The sequence below is a fragment of the Paramormyrops kingsleyae genome, chromosome 2 (assembly GCF_048594095.1).
Source record: "Paramormyrops kingsleyae isolate MSU_618 chromosome 2, PKINGS_0.4, whole genome shotgun sequence".
Classification (NCBI taxonomy): Eukaryota; Metazoa; Chordata; class Actinopteri; order Osteoglossiformes; family Mormyridae; genus Paramormyrops; species Paramormyrops kingsleyae.
Genome location: NC_132798.1, coordinates 6,988,087 through 7,007,244, shown reverse-complemented (window position 1 = coordinate 7,007,244; position 19,158 = coordinate 6,988,087). Strand labels below are relative to the sequence as shown.

The window sequence follows — 19,158 nt, the reverse complement described above, 5'->3', positions numbered from 1 at the left end:
CACCATTCCTGCAGTCTGCTTCCTCTGCATAAGGATGTTCCTCACTGGAGGCTGTATCTTTGCTCTCAAACATGAAACTCCCAAACCTCTAATTCTAACTTAATTTTATTGCCTGCTGCTGCAGGGACAGCAATTCCTGGCAGTAGTTTATCGTATTTGCTAAAAAGCAACTGTGGTCTGTCATCTCAGAAATACTACATCAGTGCTTTTTGATAGTGTAATGTTGCACGAGTAACAATTGTTTTAATTCACTACTTTTGCTGTTATCGTTACCATTTACTTTAATGTTAACGTAATAATTAAATGTATGGTGATAACGGGTGCTTTGAAAATGGCATTGGTGGCCAGGGGTTACTGGTAGAAGTCAAAGGAGGGGTTTGATGTAATTAACCTGATTTTTTTTGTCTCCTCAATGTATGCATTAATAAAGTATAAAAATAAAAAAAAAAAACGTTGTGTGCCTGTCAAACACGAACTGCAGAGAGCTGCCAACAGATTATGCATCCTGAAAGATTTCCTGTCTGACTTAAAGAATATCTAACCTGCAATGTGAAGTTCCTGCTAACAAAACACCATCTGTCCAGGCAGTGTGTTGTGATTGATGATTATTTGAGCTGAGTGGTGTATAATCAATTATCAATAGTTATTTTTAGTTATTTCTGAAATTACGTACAGCCGGATTTTATGTATACATTAAAAATCTCAGTGATGAGCATTCATGTACTACATATATATTTGACATACAGTATTTCATCAAGAAGGAACAGTATTGACGGTGCTTGCTACTCTTGTTTCAGATGGAATAAACTTAGACGAAATTAAATTCCGTAAAGAGATATAAAGGCGACAGGTTATTGCGGCTTCTGAAGGAAGCATTCAGCACCTCGGTCAGCTCACAGCGCCACGCCGTTGTTTTGATGGGGCGCATTGCGTAACCACCGCGCATGCGCACCGCTTCACCATCGGCTGTCCTCCAGCGGTCCACTTAGGTCGGTCTGGGCGATTTGCCTCCTTGCAAAAAATGGCAATGAAGGCACTCCGTGGAATGGTGAACGGGGCCATGAACGAAATTTCCTCCGCTGTAAGCGGAGCGAAGGTAACCGCGGCCAGGGAGCACGTACAGGCGGTCAGCCGTGACTACATCTCGCAGCCTCGTCTCAGTAAGTAGGGAGCAGATCCTGCTGATCACGATTTGCAGCACGATTTCATGAAAGTGCAATGGAGGTGATGTGTGCTTTATTTCTACACTAATCTATGACGAGATATCGTTAGTTGTTCACTAACGTGTTCGATTTTCCTATAGATGCAATATTAATATCTGATTGGAGCCGATATAGGTATTGCCGTACATTAAACGTGAGTTAATGCTTGCAGGTAGTGATCTCCTTATGCGCAGTTTACTGCTGCGCGTGAATGAGTAATGCTCTCAGTAATGCTTTTTTTTTTAACGACGCAATGTTTGCTGCACATTTTCTGCTGGGCATAGTGGTATTTTAGGAAAATCAACCAACGTATTTCGTGAACAGGGTTAAATCAAATCACTGAGCACGAGCCTCGAGGATCCCTTACGGCCTGCTAGGCCAATTCTGATGTATCTTATCCGATATGTTCATTGTTAGTCTGCAATTTAACTGTGTTTTCCCATGCTACAGTCATACTATCACACTGAAACGAGTGGAATTTATGGTGTACACAGATGGTGTTTGGATGCAAACACAATTTGAGTCCATGTCTTGGCTAACCAGCCCTGGTGATTTTTTTCTCTCTGAATCATGAGCTGTCAGTAATTGAAGGCTGCCAGTGTACAGAAGATGACACTTAAGGTAGCTTGGCCTTTCAACAGCACAGAATCAGCACAACAATCACCAAATAAATGTTTAAAAATTAAACCTGTTTCCAAATACCAGGGTGTATACACATACATAATTTTGAGGGATATATTGAGAGTAGGAATCTGTACGTTAATACTCTGGAACCGCTAAGGTATATTTATGTTATCATGTCTTTCCAGAAGGTACCATATTTGTGATGACTGTGATGTGACTGTGACGAACTGCCGGACCTATCCTGGACATAACATAGTCTTCCACATGATATTGTTTTAAGTCATTCTCCTTGCTCAAAGTGTTCCAAAACATAAGAATGAAATGAGGGTGAAGACCTTTGCTGTGACAAGGTTACTCAAAAAATACATTAATTTCTGTCTGTCTATGGCTCGATGTGAAATAGCAAGTGTGACTCAGGGAAGATGACTGCTATTCATTAAATTTACTACACCAGTGAAGCAGTAAAGTTGCTTGTGTGTGTAAATCTCCAAAGCACGTACATAACTAAGACATAACCCAGGGTCACTGTTTCTGTGTCAATATCACTATGTTGTTGAGTCTGGCTTAGTCCTGTATTCAGTATCCTACCAAAAGTCACATCAACTTGACTCAATATTATCTTGATAGAACAATCCAAACCATGAATTGCAATGCAGAATTAGATAAAAACAAGCCAACCCTTTTCATCTTATAGAAGGGTTAATGGAGCCACGCACAATAGTGCTACTGATTTTCTACACATTGAAGACTCATGACTTTTGCTTAGCTCAGATGATGAATATCGTGATAGCCATGAGGCTGGAAGCAGTGCAGGTAATCTTGGATCATTCCAGTTGAGCCGATTATCATGAAAACAAAACACAATATAACTACAAGAACAGTCTACTCAAGCATAATACTTGGTAACTAACTAACTTTAATCCTAGCCACCTTCTTGTCCTGTACCTACAGCCTATAAGACAGTATCTGGTGTCAATGGACCTCTGGTTATCTTGGATCAGGTTAAGGTATGTGAATCTTCCATTGTCCTCGTCCAGTTTTACTTCTTTTGATACCCTAAACATTGCAACACTGATCTGTACTGCTCAATGATGCCTGTGCTGCTGTAATTACTTTGTATTTTGCTTTAGACAATGTAACATGAGACTTGTCAAGAATCAGTGTAGTGCAAGTTCTAATATTTCTTACTCACGTGAGTGTGAGTACCAAGATTCAAGAGTGTATTTGTCATATGCACGGTAAATAGTCAGTTCCACTATGCAATGAAAATCTTACTCTGTATACCTTTCCAGTAAACACAAAATAAACATAAAACATGGATCACTAGTACAAATCAATTAAGGTGCATACTGTAACACAATAAATATAGTTACAATTATAATAAATAATAAACATGATTAATATGTATACCTGTACTCAGTGCTTACTTTATAATCCCTGAGGGGAGACGTTCTGTGACCACCATTGTATGAAGAGCTGGTGGAGGACACTGACTTTGAACGGTGACACACACAAATTGATGTTTAACGATGATTACCTAAACATATAACATTGCAATATTTTCTGTCGATTCCTATTACACCGTCAGAAGGTAGAGTACCTTTGCTGTACCCTCAAGGATCTGCCAATTGTACCATATAGCTGGAGGTAAATGTACTTCTTAGTCTAATTCAAGAAACATTCCCATGGTACAAACAACATTAATGTACCCCCAATGGTACAAAATTGTTCCTCATAATCCATTTCTGTACCTTAAAAGGTACAATTACCTATAGCTATATGGTACAATTGGCGTAGCCTTGAGGGTACAGCCTTAGAGATAAGAAAAGGTGCAACCTCTCACTCTTTTATTCTGATAGTGTAGTTATATTAAATTGTGAGAAGTACTTACTCTATTAGATGAGCTTAATGGTCCAGAAGGTACTACAAAAGTGTTAAAAAGATAAACTGATAGTCAAAACATCTCTACTGTGATGTGCATTTGGGCCTCATTCACCAAGTGTTCTTGTGAAGAAATTTCTTTGTAAAACCCACTTACGCACTTTTCACTGATCCATATGATTTTTAACTGATCCATATGAGGAAATGATTTTGTCTGATATAAGAATGCAATCATCGTTAGGTATGTGTTTCATCCTCTCGCTCTGTATGGCCAGGAAATGGGCCTTAGTAACACCTGGATTCATAATGAAAGTTAAGAACCGCGCATCTTGACCAGCAATTGCAAATCGCAAAACCCAAAAATGCGGTATCCCAATGCGATTTTTTTCCAAAACACCCCCCCCAGGTAATACAAGCAGCAATTTAAAAAGAAATATTTAATTTACTAGTGTAAGTGCATCAATTATCACTATCCAGACCCAAACATCTGGGAGTGCAGCAGCACCTCAGTGCCCCTGTTTTCGCACCCACGCCCAAAGCCCCGCAGCCTCATGCCCTTTTAGGTGGATTGGCAGGGCCTTTACTTATGCTAATTTGGAACAACTGGCACACACTTTCAATTTAAAAGGACAATGGGATTCAACATTATAAGAACACATTCACAAATAATTCTGCATTTTAAGAACATGATGCAGACCAGGGGTCACCAACCGTTTTGAAACTGAGAGCTACTTCATGGCTACTGAGCCATATGAGAGGTACCAGTTTAAGTTTAGGTCCTAAACTTCATGTATAATAAACATGTTTTAAATGTTTTTTTTTTTAGATATTGTCATTTTCAAATCTATATAAATGCAAATGTGATTAAAGAAGAAAAGCAACAGGATAAAATTTAATTGTAGACGCTGCTCACTGGTGAGTTGTGCTATTTTTAGAACAGGTCCGCGAGCGACTCATGTGGTCCTTGGGGGGCATCCTGGTGCCCATGGGCACCATTTTGGTGAACCCTGATGTAGACTTTTCTTAGGACCTTTCTCAAGAACAAATATAAGAATAAGAACGCCATCCTTGTATGAGAAGTCACCTCACTAAAGGAGCAATGGCTGAATTGCTGGTTTGCCTGTGGAATGTCTGCTCCAGTTCCCCAGATATGCAGAGATTGTTCACCTGACCCTTCCTGATGGCACAAAGAGGAGTGGGCAGGTACTGGAAGTGACCGGCTCCAAAGCAGTAGTGCAGGTAAGACTTCTCTACTCTGCCCATTGAAATATTTATATATGGATTGAAAAAACTACGAAGAGATTGTGGTTCATTGAAACTCACTGGAAACACGCCTCACAGGGCACATGTGATTGAAACCCTTTCTTCTATCACAAGTCTCTTTGTCCAATAAAAGCGTCAGATAAATTAGTTAAATGTAATGTAATGTAAACCCCATGGAACACTAATGTTAAGCTTTACCGGCATAAAATGCCATGATAGTGATTGTCTATCTTCATAAGTGATGCATCTGTTTTATATTGCTGTGTGGGCTGCTGTGTGCCTCAGTGGGTAAGGACTATGTGCTTGTGATTGGAATGTTGCCAGTTCGATTCCTCCTGGTAGCAAAGTGATGTCACCGTTTGGTCCCAGAGTGAGGCTATTAACCCCGAATGCTCCAGGCACTGGCCGACCCTGTTTTCGTAATTATATCTTGCTTTGGATAAAAGCTTCTGCTAAATAAGTTAATATAATCAACAAGAAGGAGAATATCATCTATTCTCTGGTGCTTCATATCAGTTTGGAGAAGAAACAAATAAAAAAAAAGATGCCTGTTTATTCCCCAGGTCTTTGAAGGAACCTCTGGTATTGATGCCAAAAAGACCAGCTGTGAATTTACTGGGGACATCCTTCGCACTCCCGTGTCAGAAGACATGCTTGGTAGGGAGGATATCACTCTAGAGCACTGAAACGCCCGTAATTCTCATTATATCTATGGATTGATTATGATTGACTCTGCAATAATATAAATGTGTTTATTTTCAGGTCGTGTTTTTAATGGTTCAGGAAAACCAATTGACAGGGGTCCTATGGTTTTGGCAGAAGACTACCTGGACATAATGGGTAAGGGTACAGGGTTATCAGAGAACTTAACGTTAAATGAATGTTCCAGTTGAAAAGCTTTTAACACAAGTTTGCATTTATAGTATATAGTAGAGTATTTTGATATGACACATTAGCTGGGATAAAATGACACATAATCCTGCTAATTCCTTGGAAGTTTTCTGACAGGATTCAGGAAACTTATTAGCTTGTGTCATACAGCCTTTCTAGCATAATATCGAAGGTGGAGGAAGCTAGAGGAAGTGGGTACAGGCCGGGCTAAGGCAGAAGTGCATATGTATTGAAATAGAAAATGTATGTATAAAATTTGCTTAGTGTCGTTGGTTTATCAAACATTACAACAGAAGGAAAACAAGAGGATGCAGAACTATAGAATTGAATATTTATATTTAATTGTATTGTATGAGTTATTTTCTGAGTAGTTATCTTGTACGTTGGAATTTTTACATTTATATTTACATTATATTAACTAATTCATTATTAATTTACAATTAATTAATTATTATCATATCAAGTTTGATGTTCATATCCATTAAATTTGTATGCATGAATTTGCTTTTTAGGAAATATTCAAAAACAATAAGTCACCTGAACTGTATCAGTTACAGTTAGGTCCATATATATTTGGACACTGACACAAGTTTTACTGTTTTACCTATTTATGGAAATATATTCCAGTTGAAGTTATGGACATAAAGTGCAGACTCTCAGATTCCATTTTAAGGTATCCACATTCAAATTGGATGAAGGGTTTAGGAGTTTCAGCTTGTTAACATGTGTCACCCTCTTTTTAAAGGGGCCAAAAGTAATTGGACAGTTCACTTAAAAGCTATTTCATGGACAGGTGTGGGCAATTCATTTGTCCTTTCATTATCAATTAAACAGATAAAAGGCCTGGAGTTGATTTGAGGTGTCTTGTTTGCATTTGGAAGATTGAGGCGTGAACATACAACATGCGGTCAAAGGACCTCAGTATGCAGGCGAAACAGGCCATCATTAGGCTGCGAAAACAGAAAAAAACAATTAGAGAAATTGCCATAACATTAGGAGTGACAAAATCAACAGTTTGGTACATCCTGAGAAAGAAAGAAAGCATTAGTGAACTCAGCAACGCAAAAAGGCCTGGACATCCACGGACGACAACAGTGGTGGATGATTGCAGAATAATTTCCATGGTGAAGAGAGACCCCTTTTTAACAGCCAACCAAGTTAACAACACTCTCCAGGAGGTAGGTGTATCAAATATCCAAGTCTACCATAAAGAGAAGACTGCATGAAAGCAAATACAGAGGGTTCACTGCAAGATGCAAGCCACTCAGAAGCCTTAAGAATAGAAAGGCTAGATTGGAAAAAACATCTAAAAAAGCTAGCACAATTCTGGAACAGCATTCTTTGGACATGTGAAACCAAGATCAACCTGTATCAGAATGATGGAAAGAAAAAAGTATGGAGAAGGGCTGGAACAGCTTACGGTCCCAAGAACACTACATCATCTGTAAAACATGATGGAGGCAGTGTGATGGCTTGGGTGTGCATGGCTGCCAGTGGCACTGGGTCTTTAGTGTTTCTTGATGATGTGACAGGATGGAAGCACCCGAATGAATACTGAGGTGTTCAGAGACATCATGTCTGCTCAAATCCAGCCAAATGCAGCTAAATTCATTAATAATACAGATGGACAATGACCCAAAACACACAGCAAAAGCAACCCAGGACTTTATTAAAGCAAAGAAGTGGAATATTCTCAAATGGCCAAGTCAGTCACCTGATCTCAACCCCATAGAGCATGCATTTCACTTGCTAAAGACTAAACTACAGACAGAAAGACCCTCAAACAAACGACAACTGAAAGCTGCTGCAGTAAAGGCCTGGCAGAGCATTAAAAAGGAGGAAATCAGCGTCTGGTCATGTCCAAGACTTCAGGCAGTCATTGCCTGCAAAGGGGTTTCAACTAGGGCTGGGCGATATGACTGAAAACTGTATCACGATATGAGTGTTTCATATCGGTCGATATCGATAATTATTGACATTTTTTATGACCCATTTAAAATAAAGACCAGGAGAAAAATATATTACATTTAAACATTTTTATTTTAAACATGTCAACAACCATGGAAAATAAAGTGTTTTTAAAATATGTGCAGTGTTTTGTAAACATAAATAAAACTGACGTAGACTGAGATACATCTGTAATATAAAAAAACAAATCTGATACAGTACAGTAACATTGTTTGAAATATAAAACCTGCAGAAATATGAAAAAGTAACTCTTCAAGTTATTCTTACTCTAATCATACTTGAAGTTGAACTATTCAAGTATATTTTCAGTCCAGGTTTTGTGCTAGGAAAAGACACACATGCAAACACTAACGAGGAAGACACGATACGTAGGGAGCCGGTGTTCCGGAACAGGTGTTCCGGGCAACTCAGTTTCCCTATGTTTCCCCTGTCGCGCGCTGATTTGTACACGGTTTCGCTGTTTTCATGTCTTTTTACGAAGCTCTTGAGGTAAACAAGCCACATATTTTAAAACATCACATGTGACGATCTACTGTATTCGAATGTAATAATGTACCTGAGTGATTTTCAAACATCTCACATACATATTTGCCTAAATATTAGGAGAAACATTATTTCCTGACATCCAGGATATTTGGTTCCCCCCTGTTAAAACAGGTATACAGCAACTCTGGGCCTCGGTACTACTAACAATACAGTATTCACATGTAATAATATACTTGAGTGATTTTCAGACATTTCACATACCTCTTTGCTTTAATATTAGGGGAAACATTATTTCCCGATAGACAGGGGAAACATAGGGAAACCGAATTGCCCGGAACCCGGAAGTGCGCCGTAAACACAGAGAGGAAAGAGAGAAGGGGAAACCAAGACACGGCAGACTCGAAACGAAACATGGGATACGCGAAAAACCGGACAACATGACACATACAAACCGAAAGGATACTGACCTATAACTTAATATTCAGGAGACGGGGGGCGAGCGGCGTTAGGGGAGGGCGAGGCGACCGTCACAGTGATTCACAAAAAACCGGCAGAACTTCCATAAAGCAGTTGTTTTGCTGTGCTACGGCCATTTATGACAGCTGCGTTTCCGGCACGGATCCAAACTAGCTTCGCAACCTCTGTTTTCTTCCGACGAAGAATAAAAAATATCGAACGTTTTATCGAACACATTTTTATTGATATCGATCACGTGTCTATCGCGATACATATCGTAATCGTTTTATCGCCCAGCCCTAGTTTCAACTAAGTATTAGAATTGAATATTTTATTTGCAGTTATATTAATTAAATTACTTTAGTTCCCCACATTTTTATGCAGTGTTTTTGTTCTACCCACTGAATTAAAGCTGAACGTCTGCATTTCAACTGGATCTGACTTGTTTCTTTTAAAATTTATTGTGATAATGTCTCTGTCCAAATATTTGTGGTCCTAACTGTATCTGAAGAATTTAGTCTGTTTTTTTCCCAAATGAAAATGATTGAATATGAAAAGTATGTTTTTGTCTGACTTCTATTTTTCACCTCATGCTAAAGTGTCAGTACAGACTCTTGCTCTGTGTTTTACACATAAAACAAATACATTTTGTATTGATAATTCCTACAGATCACATCAGCAGCAGTCCTGCTGCAAACTAACCAGACTGCATTTTTCCAAGAGTGAGTCCTTGACTGCTGTGTTGTCTGCTTTGTGTGATATCTTACAGGGCAGCCCATTAACCCTCAGTGCAGAATCTACCCAGAGGAAATGATCCAGACGGGCATCTCCGCTATCGATGGCATGAACAGCATTGCCCGAGGACAGAAGATCCCTATTTTCTCTGCCGCAGGTTTACCACACAATGAGGTATGGCCTGGACAAAATTGACCTCCTCCAAAATTGGCTCAGGGTCGGGGGAAAGGGGGTCTGGAGCCAATGTGGTTTGCCAGCTAGAACATCTGGTCAGGAGTAGGTTTCCTCATGGCCTGCCTGTCTCTTGTAAGGGAAAATCACAATATTTAAGATATATTGCAGTCACTACCAGGAAAAGGTAATCAGGAAAGGTAACCCGTCTGCATTATACATTCCATTATGAACCTCTTAAATATTTATCAAACTTTACTATGTAAATAGTTGGCAACACAACCCAGAGCGCTTTTCCACAGCAACAGGTACTGTACTTTTGGTATGATACTTTTGGTACTTTCCCTTTTCCATTGACTTCTGGTTGAGTACCAGTACCAAGTAACCACAGTACTAAAGCAGCTGGGGTACGTTTGGCATTTAGGGTGGTACTTGGAAACATGTTCATTATCGATTAGTTATGCAAATAGCATGCCTTAAAAAAACAATGATAAGCCAATCAAAAAAAAGAAAAAGCAATAATGATGTATGCGCGGACAAATGAAGAGACCCAAGCTTTAACTGTGATCCAGAACAAGATCTGGATGGCATGACAAGAAATATGAACGTATTTGCTATAATGTACTAGGGTTGCATGATATTGGAAAAAAATCAAATATTGTCATGTGATTTTATTGTAATAAATATTTGGATATACACAAAGCAATGAAGGAGTTAAATATCCCACAGTCTTCTTGGAATGATATAAACAGGAAGGATGAAATGATTATGATTGTCTAAAAGAGCGCATGCAGAGTTCATGAAAAGCAGCAGAGGTACACTTTAAACTGATTATTTTGAAAAGGAATAATCATTAAAATTGCAGTGCTTGCCAAGTTTTGTTTCCTATGACAAAGTAAAAATGTTTTTAGTAAAACTTGCTGTCTGGACAGTTTGAAGTTATGAAAAAGCCTGATCGCAAACCAGATGACTATCGCAGTCTTTGTAATCATCATCATCATCATCATCATCATCATCATCATCTTTATTTATAAAGCACTTTAAAACAACCACAGCTGACACAAAGTGCTGTACATTAAAACCAAATAATCAACTTTCATAGGAAATAAATAAAATGCAAATAAGTTAATTTATTACTAGCTAATTTAATTACAAGGAAAATTTAAAGGTGAGGTAATGTGAGAATTGCATGTGTATAACCAGGGATTGACATACCTGGTACGCAAGTACGCATTCACCTTTAAAAGAGATATGTGCGGCAATTGATTGTTGTAACATTTTAACCTCTATGCCGTAAATGAAGTTCGAATTAGCATATAAAGGTTAATTTCTTGTCATATTGCCGCAAACGCACATAAAATATGTACGCATTCACACTGTTGCAACAATCGATTGCCGCACGTATTGCTTTTAAAGGTGAATGCGGACTTGCGTACTAGTTATGTCAATCCCTGTGTATAACATGTGATGTTGGCATTAATATCGCACATTACCCAGCTCTATAATATACTACAGACATTTTTCAAATTCTGTACAAAATAGTCAGTCCGGCTACAACGCAAGTAATGCGTTCTTGAAAATCCTCGCATTCACTAAAACTGCATTAAACACACATATCCAAAGGGAAAAATAGGTCCAAACCACGCTTCAAGACCCATTTACTGTATTTTCTAACCCCACTAGATGTGGACCTTGGGTTACTTTGGAGTATGTTTGAGTCCTTTATTGAGTCCTTTTTTGACTCTTTTATCTTTTCAAATCTTTTAGATTTGAATACCGGTTCAACCGCTTAGCTGGAATGAACCGGACATCACTATTGATCACCTGGATAGTTGTTTTTGCGACCAAGTAGTGTTTCTCACTAAGACCATATTGCTTTGTTGTTTAATTAGTGCTGTTCTCTCGAACCGTAAATTGCGGCAATACAAAAGCAATTCTGCATTGTGTTGGACTTGGGTACTAAAATATCAATGATGTTAGAACAGATTCGCATTGTGATATCATGCGTTGTAGCAGGACTGACTGTGCCCTGCCTTTTGTTGTGATGTCAGTGGCGGTACCAGTTTTTACGGCAGTGGAAAACCAACATCTTGAAGTACCGTACTTTTGGTACTTTTTTGAAGTACTAAAAGTAAGAGACCCGATGCAGTAGAAAAGCGCCCTTAGAAAATGATCTTGTTAGCTTCTTAGTGAGATATCCCCTGGACAAAGCAGAAGGGGCAGAATCGGGTAAATTGTAGATGTAAATATAACAGTTGAATCTAGACAGGCTGGTAAATATGTCCTCATTCGGTCAAAGAAAATATGACAGGGAAGTAGTCTTTTATTCAGTCTCTGTATTTTTCAAAGAGACTGATTATCATATAAACAGCTGTACATGGTGTTAACACAAAAAATTTGTAAGTTTGTGTGCTACATCTTATATGTGTAGAAGGTTAATTTACAGTAAGTGTGTTTGGTTTTTCATATTAATCATAATTATCCTACTCCTGACAGTAGTGGGCAGTGGTGGCTTGATGGTTAGGGTAGAGCCCTTGTAATTGAAAGATTGCAGGTTCGAATCCCCCACCAGGAGGTGACATGAGGTCACATATGGGTCAAATGCAGAGGACACATTTCGTTGTTGCGCACTGTGTGCTGTGGTGTGTTGACAATGACCACTGATCACTAAATTCTAATTCTAATTTGAGGAGTTGTAAAAAAGTAATTATCCACATCTCACCTGCTAAATGACAGTCTCATTTTTATGTTAGATTGCAGCACAGATCTGTCGCCAAGCAGGTCTCGTCAAGAAATCCAAAAGTGTAATGGATTACAGTGAGGATAACTTTGCCATTGTATTTGCTGCCATGGGGGTAAGTGTATTCTGGCACTGATTGTGAAGTATGAAATGTGAAGATTTAATACTGTAGTGACGACATTAATTTTAAAAGTGATTAGAAGGAACCAGATAAATACTACAGCAAAGTAAACTTTTTCTTCTGGTGATTGTAGATTGATGATTTTATTTGGATATTCATCACCCCAGGTTAACATGGAAACAGCAAGATTTTTCAAGTCTGACTTTGAAGAGAATGGTTCTATGGATAACGTGTGCCTCTTCTTGAATTTGGCCAATGACCCGACGTGTGTAATTCTTATAAACTCTGTGACATGTCTTCAAATCATAATTTTCATCAGATCAGTTAATTCTGACATCATGATTCCACACATCCCTATTAACACTTCCTAATTAAATATATAACCTAAGCAGAACAAATGAAAGTTGCAGTCTGCATGAATAGTCAGCTTAGATGGTTAGGGATGGTTCTCTGCTGTTCTGCCTCCAGAATCGAGCGCATCATCACCCCTCGCCTGGCTCTAACCACTGCCGAGTTCCTGGCCTACCAGTGCGAGAAGCACGTGCTGGTCATCCTGACGGACATGAGCTCCTATGCTGAGGCTCTGCGAGAGGTCAGGGGTTAATGGGCAGCCGCCTGTCGCTTTGAGTGCTGCTGAGATAAGGAAAAGCATCATGCCAGTTTGGTGATTCTTCATCTTTCCCGGCTTCCAATCCCAACCCCACCACACAAAGGTGTCCGCTGCCAGAGAGGAGGTCCCCGGGCGCCGTGGCTTCCCTGGCTACATGTACACGGACTTGGCCACCATCTACGAACGAGCAGGGAGGGTGGAGGGTCGCAATGGCTCAATCACCCAGATTCCCATCCTCACTATGCCCAATGACGGTAAGAGTGTGATGTAACCTCTCCAACTCTTCCCTGTGACGTCACTTAAACTTATTTAGCAGATGCTTTTGTCCAAAGTGACATTCAAAGGACCTGGGGGTCATTAAACAGGGTTTGCTGGCATCCCTGAAGGAGTCGGTTATGGGCCTTGCTCTAAGGCTCAGTGGTGATATGACTACTCTGCTGGGTGCAGGATTAGATCCCATGCCCAGACACTGGGCGCAGATTCCTTGTCTGCTAAGCTACACACTGCCACCAATGTATCCAAGGAAGTTCCAAAGAGTATCACGTCTAGCTTCTCCTGGTTCTATGTTCTGAAACTATCTTTCATCCATTGTAGATATTACTCATCCCATTCCTGATTTGACCGGTTATATCACAGAGGGACAAATCTACGTTGACAGACAGCTGCATAACAGACAGGTCTGTATGTGAGGTACAGTGCAATATAAAGCTTGTTTGTTTGTCATGTCACTTGTTTTCTGGTCTGTTGAAGGGAACTTATTGAAGATGTACCGTGTGCTTTCCTTTCAGATCTACCCTCCAATCAATGTGCTTCCATCCTTGTCTCGACTGATGAAGTCTGCCATAGGGGAGGGGATGACCCGTAAGGACCATGCTGATGTGTCCAACCAGCTGGTGAGTAGCAAACAACTCCCATAATGCTTTGCCATTTAATAGGAAATTAACCAACCGTAACTGCTGAATAAATAACCGTATTGTTATCTCCTGTTGCTGGAACCAAGTGGTGGTGGTTCATTTCCTTATGATTGTTGATAGCCTTGTTCTGCTATAGGGAAGCATGCATCTGATGGTTCTGCATTGACAGGCAGTGGTTGCTGGTCTGTATGCAAGCCTTGTGTTTTTGGTTGGCAGTATGCTTGCTATGCCATTGGGAAGGATGTTCAGGCCATGAAGGCTGTGGTGGGGGAGGAGGCCCTGACTGCAGATGATCTTCTGTACCTGGAATTCCTGCAGAAATTTGAGAAGAATTTCATCTCTCAGGGTCAGTAGAATTGGTTGGCTTCTGATCTGCACAGAGATGAAACTGGAGAATATTTGACATTTTTTAAACTTCTAACTTTATCTGTTTATCGTTCATTTTAACAAACATATAGACGGCCTACAGGAAGATGCCATTTGTTGGTGTTTTCTGTCCAACAGGTGCTTATGAGAACCGAAGTGTATACGAGACCCTTGACATTGGCTGGCAGCTGATGAGAATCTTCCCCAAGGAGATGCTCAAACGGATCCCGCAGAGCACCCTGGCTGAGTTCTATCCCCGTGAATCCAAACATTAATGCCCAGTCCCAGCTCTCTATCAAGCCATGTTTAACTGTCTTTTTGACCATGCTGCTGTCATCAAGTCCTTTAAGCAACATGTGTGAATACATTCTGTGATTCAGCTTGTTGATGCCTCAGTAGAATATCAGTGTGTGTGGTTTTTGTGTATTTTATGAAAAAAAAATGGATATTACAATTATTGTAGACAGTTATTGTATCAGAAATAGAAGGGTACACAGGTTATATTAACTATATGAAGGTTTTTCAGTAAGGATTACAAAAAAACCATCAGGGCAGAAGTTTAACAGACATATTAAGCATAGATATATAATATATAGATATAATTGTATAAGTAAATAACTGTAAAAGTTGTTTTTCTATAACAGTGATTATGGATAAAAGGCATGGAAATTAGATGATGTTAAATATAAGGCCGTGTCTATACTCGCAGATTCTCTAAATTGTTTTGCTTGAATGTGCAGATGATTAATTAAATGTCAGAAGTCATGTCCTTTGCACAACTCAAAAATTTACTTTTCCCACAATTGTAACAATCCATTACTCAAAATCTCCGCATTAATTTGCTGTGCCAATCACTGTTTTAGTGTTTACATATTAAGCTATCTACAGATAACTGTTGTACTTGTTTATTTATGGTACCTGTTTTCATTGGTTTGCTTGAACAGTGTGTCCAAAAAATAGCGACCTGTATTTATTTGTTTGTTATTTGAATCTGTTATTATTAATTACAATGTGACTGTAATTGTTGGAATGTGTTGTGCATTTTTATGTTTGTGCCATCGCAGAATGTCCATAATGTAAACATGATATAAAAATATAATTTATCTGCTTGTCACTAGTAAATTACATATGAGGCACTAACGGGTACCTTGACAAACCCTGACGACAATGTCAAGTTAAACTGTTTTGTATATATGTAATTGGTAGTGAATATAAATTATAAAAATGCATAATAAATGATGGAAAATGTGGTGAATCTTGCAGTGTAGTTCTTTTTGGCTGCCTTTGACAGGTCTAGAATAATTTGAAGCTAAACGTGACTACAGTATCTTATTAAAGAAAACTGGAGCCAAGACCTGATCGATTGGCAATTTGCATAAATTTCTTTCCAGGGAAAGCAAATCGAAAACTGACAATTGAGCTGGAATGTACGTCTTTAAATAGAATCACTTTATAAATCCCCAAGGAGTAATTCTCTGTTCAATTTACCTCATCTTGCTCTATGAGACGGTGACGTATAGGGGGTCACACAGAGGAGCTGGGGTCTAAAGGCCTTGCGAAAGGGCACAGGGTCACGTGACTGGGCTGCCGGGGACCAACTCGAACCGGCGCCTTTCGATCGCAGGCAGAGGCTTAGCCCGCTGATACACATACCGCTATCGAATAGTTTAATTTACGTATCCAGACATATACTGTAGGGACTTATACAATGAATATAAGTGATAACGTTAATCGTGTGTAAATAATTGGAGGAAAACACACAGCTGCTATTTTTAAGTAATTGGGTCAGCAGGTGTGTGAATTGAGCCGGTTGATGTATGCGCTACTATGCTGGGGAAAGTTTGGGGTCTCTTTTGCTGCAATAAAAGAAAACATTCAGGTTTGTAATTGAGTTTTTTTTATTTTATTTAATAACAATAGTTTCTTTTTATCATAACACATTTTCCTACAAACAGATCAAACTTCGTCAGGCAAGAGCAACTGCAAAGTCAAACGTATCTGTTCCGCAGAGGTATGATTATTATTACTATTAAGCACTTAAGCGTTTAATCTTTGGATATCCTCATTGAAATCTAATGAGCACTTAACGTTATGCTTGTTTTCCAGACTGTAAGTACTGTTTCGCAGGCGAAGGACGGCGGCGATGGTGGGAGTGAAGTGCGGCAGAGGGGAGAGGAGAAGGCGGTCGCAGAGGAGGGCGTGCGGGCGCTCGGTAACGCTGACCACACTCACGCTTTCAGACAATCACGCAAGAAATCTTACGGCAAATCTATATCATTCCACCACGAACCTAAAATTAGCTACATCAAAAGCGTTGGGGCAGTTTGCCAAACCCACAGACTATTTACCGCAGACAAGGTATTTTTTACAGTCGTAACCTACAAACTAACAAAGGCCTACTTCTTGCCGTCAACACGCTTGTCCGTGTACGGATATGTTACGATCCCTATGGTGAACTGGACTAGAGTAAATAACGCAAGAGAGCAGTTTGCAAAGTTTAAATGTGCACTTAACGTAAGAAATAATCAGTGTCACCTTTCTCATGTAGAATGCCAAGTACATCCTGACACGGAGAACACGGACATGTCCCTTAATGAGTTTACCCTGGATGATCTGGTTACCTTCACTGATCAGGTAAGGGTTCAGACTGATTGACATCTATAACTGGCTTGCTGGTAAATGGTATTTTTACTACTTTCATCATAAAAACGAAAATCCTCTTTGGATTTCTTTTGTTTAGCGAAAACAGGTGCTAATATAGGTGTTTCGTGAAAGTGAAGTGGCATAAATTGAACATTTGTGAAGCGGGAGGATGCCTGCATAAGAAATCCAGCTGCTTTCAGGCTGCAGACATGCTCAGTGGACTCGAAGGTTTTTCGAGTAATGAGGATCTAGTTCATTCCAAGTACCACAACTTTGCAGTCTGTATTAACTCCCTTGCAAAGGACTCCATTAAAATGAATATTTCAAGTTGCATACAGAATCAGAGTAGCTGGTATAGTGTCTAAGGCTTAGAATGGGAATCCTTCTGGGAAGAGCCCTGCCTTACATTTTAAAAAATGCTTATGCTGAAATGCCACATATACTGCCATGAATATCAGTAGCTATGATACTGGGCTGAATTTTTTTTTTCCCCTCAATCCAAGGGTGAAAGTTCAGTGACGAGAGGGTACCTTCTGGCAAAGCAAAGAACAGGAATGGTGCACGAGGAAGGACAAGAAGCAGGAGCTGGACATGTCAATGATACTGCTGAAGACTTCAAACTTGAAAGTAGGTTTCTAACATAATAGCCACCATGGTAATTTTACAGAATTTTGTGGATTCTTAATGTTAATCTTATTTTTATTGACTTGTAATGTAGCAACTAGCTGTTGCTTTTAGTACTATTTGTAGGAAAATTATTCTTCAAAAAAAGATATTTGGATTTGTATATTGGGTAATTTTTGAAGGACTTTATTTTAAAACCCCGCCACAGGGTTTTGTAAGCATCACAAGTCTCCAGGAATGAATGAAGTACTGGAGATGATGCGTGATGGTGTGTCTCTTAGACATGTGATTGAGGTACACAAGGTAAATCTGGTCTGAGGGTCTGATCTTGGGGAAGCTGGGAGACTGAAAGTTTTATATGTTGTGCTTAACCAGTAACTATGCGGTAGAGCTTTCATCCCCCTAGCCCAAATAATTTCAACCCCCGTGATAAGTATATTGGTGAATTACTGACACTGTGAAATGGTGTAGTGGGTCAGTGCTTAGTGTTACAACACCACACCACCATGATTCTGAGTCTTGTCCTACTTTTATGTATGGTGTCATTTGCTTGCACATCGTGGTTTTCTTGCACAATTTTAAGGAAAACAAAAGGTCACCACTAAGTTTTCAATGTGTGTACATACCATATTTCAGGTCTCTTGTTCATGACTGTTTATGGCTTGTCATCAGTTGGAAGCAGAACCTGAATTGAACAGCCAGATGGAGTCAGAGCTTCACAGAATTCTGAAGAAGAGGAAGGCATCTTCAGACAACTATATTTCAGGTGGGTCATTAGTCGCACTGACTTGGTTCTGTGCTTGATGATATTTTGTTATGTAAAAGTGGTGGAAAAACTTTATATATAGTTTAGATAAATGCTCTGGGTTTTGGGTCACTCGGGAGAGATGTGATCCAATTTTTGGCATCTTGTTGTTCAACACACAGATGGCTCTTTGATTAGGAATCCCACGGAATCGTATATGGTGATGGTCCCACAGAATGGCTCAGCCCTGAAAAGCTGCCCCGGGCAGAACTACCTACACCAGGAGGAGGGGAATGGCCAAGAGTAAAGGCACAAAAGGTAATCACGGCATTATGGGTAATTATCTACCCATTCTGGGTAATCTGAGGTAATTTGCTGAAGGTTTGCAGTAAACCCATGATACACAAGAAAAATCATATTTATCTAATATGAATTTCAAATGGAGGCTATAAGAAGGCAGAGAAGGATTACAAAGCTATGATCTAGCCCATGGGGTATGACTATATGAAAGGATAAACGGCACTCCCCGAAGCTTTGCATAGTAGTGAAATGATTAAGTCCTGTCCTATTTGTGTTCAGTTACACAGTAACACACAGTACGAGTCTGTAAGTTTATGCTGGGATTGTTTATTTCCTTCGTTCATCGTGAGCTTGATGCATCCATATGCAAGTTTGCAAGTTGTCAAAAGTTTTTTTTTTTTTGTTTCCTTTTGCTGAG

The 19,158-nt window shown here is 39.5% G+C and overlaps 2 protein-coding genes across 5 annotated transcripts in view; both read left to right on the top strand.

Annotated features, from left to right (window-relative positions):
* Positions 1-930: 930 nt before the first annotated feature.
* On the top strand, positions 931-15,678 carry atp6v1b2 (ATPase H+ transporting V1 subunit B2). Its single transcript, XM_023838611.2, has 14 exons — positions 931-1,160; positions 2,778-2,833; positions 4,848-4,946; positions 5,534-5,627; positions 5,733-5,810; positions 9,541-9,680; positions 12,431-12,532; positions 12,706-12,803; positions 13,007-13,130; positions 13,252-13,402; positions 13,743-13,825; positions 13,937-14,041; positions 14,279-14,408; positions 14,567-15,678. The coding sequence occupies exons 1-14, from the start codon at positions 1,022-1,024 to the stop codon at positions 14,701-14,703; spliced, it is 1,536 nt and encodes a 511-aa protein (XP_023694379.1). The 5' UTR covers positions 931-1,021; the 3' UTR covers positions 14,704-15,678.
* Positions 15,679-15,896: 218 nt separating this feature from the next.
* LOC111857537 (uncharacterized) overlaps positions 15,897-19,158 on the top strand; it is a 38,034-nt gene continuing 34,772 nt past the window's right edge. For 3 of the 4 annotated variants that reach the window (XR_002841374.2, XM_023838503.2, XM_023838501.2), the window contains exons 1-8: positions 15,897-16,307; positions 16,384-16,439; positions 16,535-16,640; positions 16,977-17,062; positions 17,575-17,698; positions 17,904-17,998; positions 18,368-18,461; positions 18,623-18,758. Coding sequence is in view for 3 of the 4 variants with exons in the window: in XM_023838503.2 (XP_023694271.2) it covers positions 16,256-16,307; positions 16,384-16,439; positions 16,535-16,640; positions 16,977-17,062; positions 17,575-17,698; positions 17,904-17,998; positions 18,368-18,461; positions 18,623-18,747 (738 nt within the window). In the remaining variant the exon portion in view is untranslated. The remainder of the gene's footprint in view (positions 16,308-16,383; positions 16,440-16,534; positions 16,641-16,976; positions 17,063-17,574; positions 17,699-17,903; positions 17,999-18,367; positions 18,462-18,622; positions 18,759-19,158) is intronic. The other variant, XM_023838500.2, reaches the window with a different exon arrangement.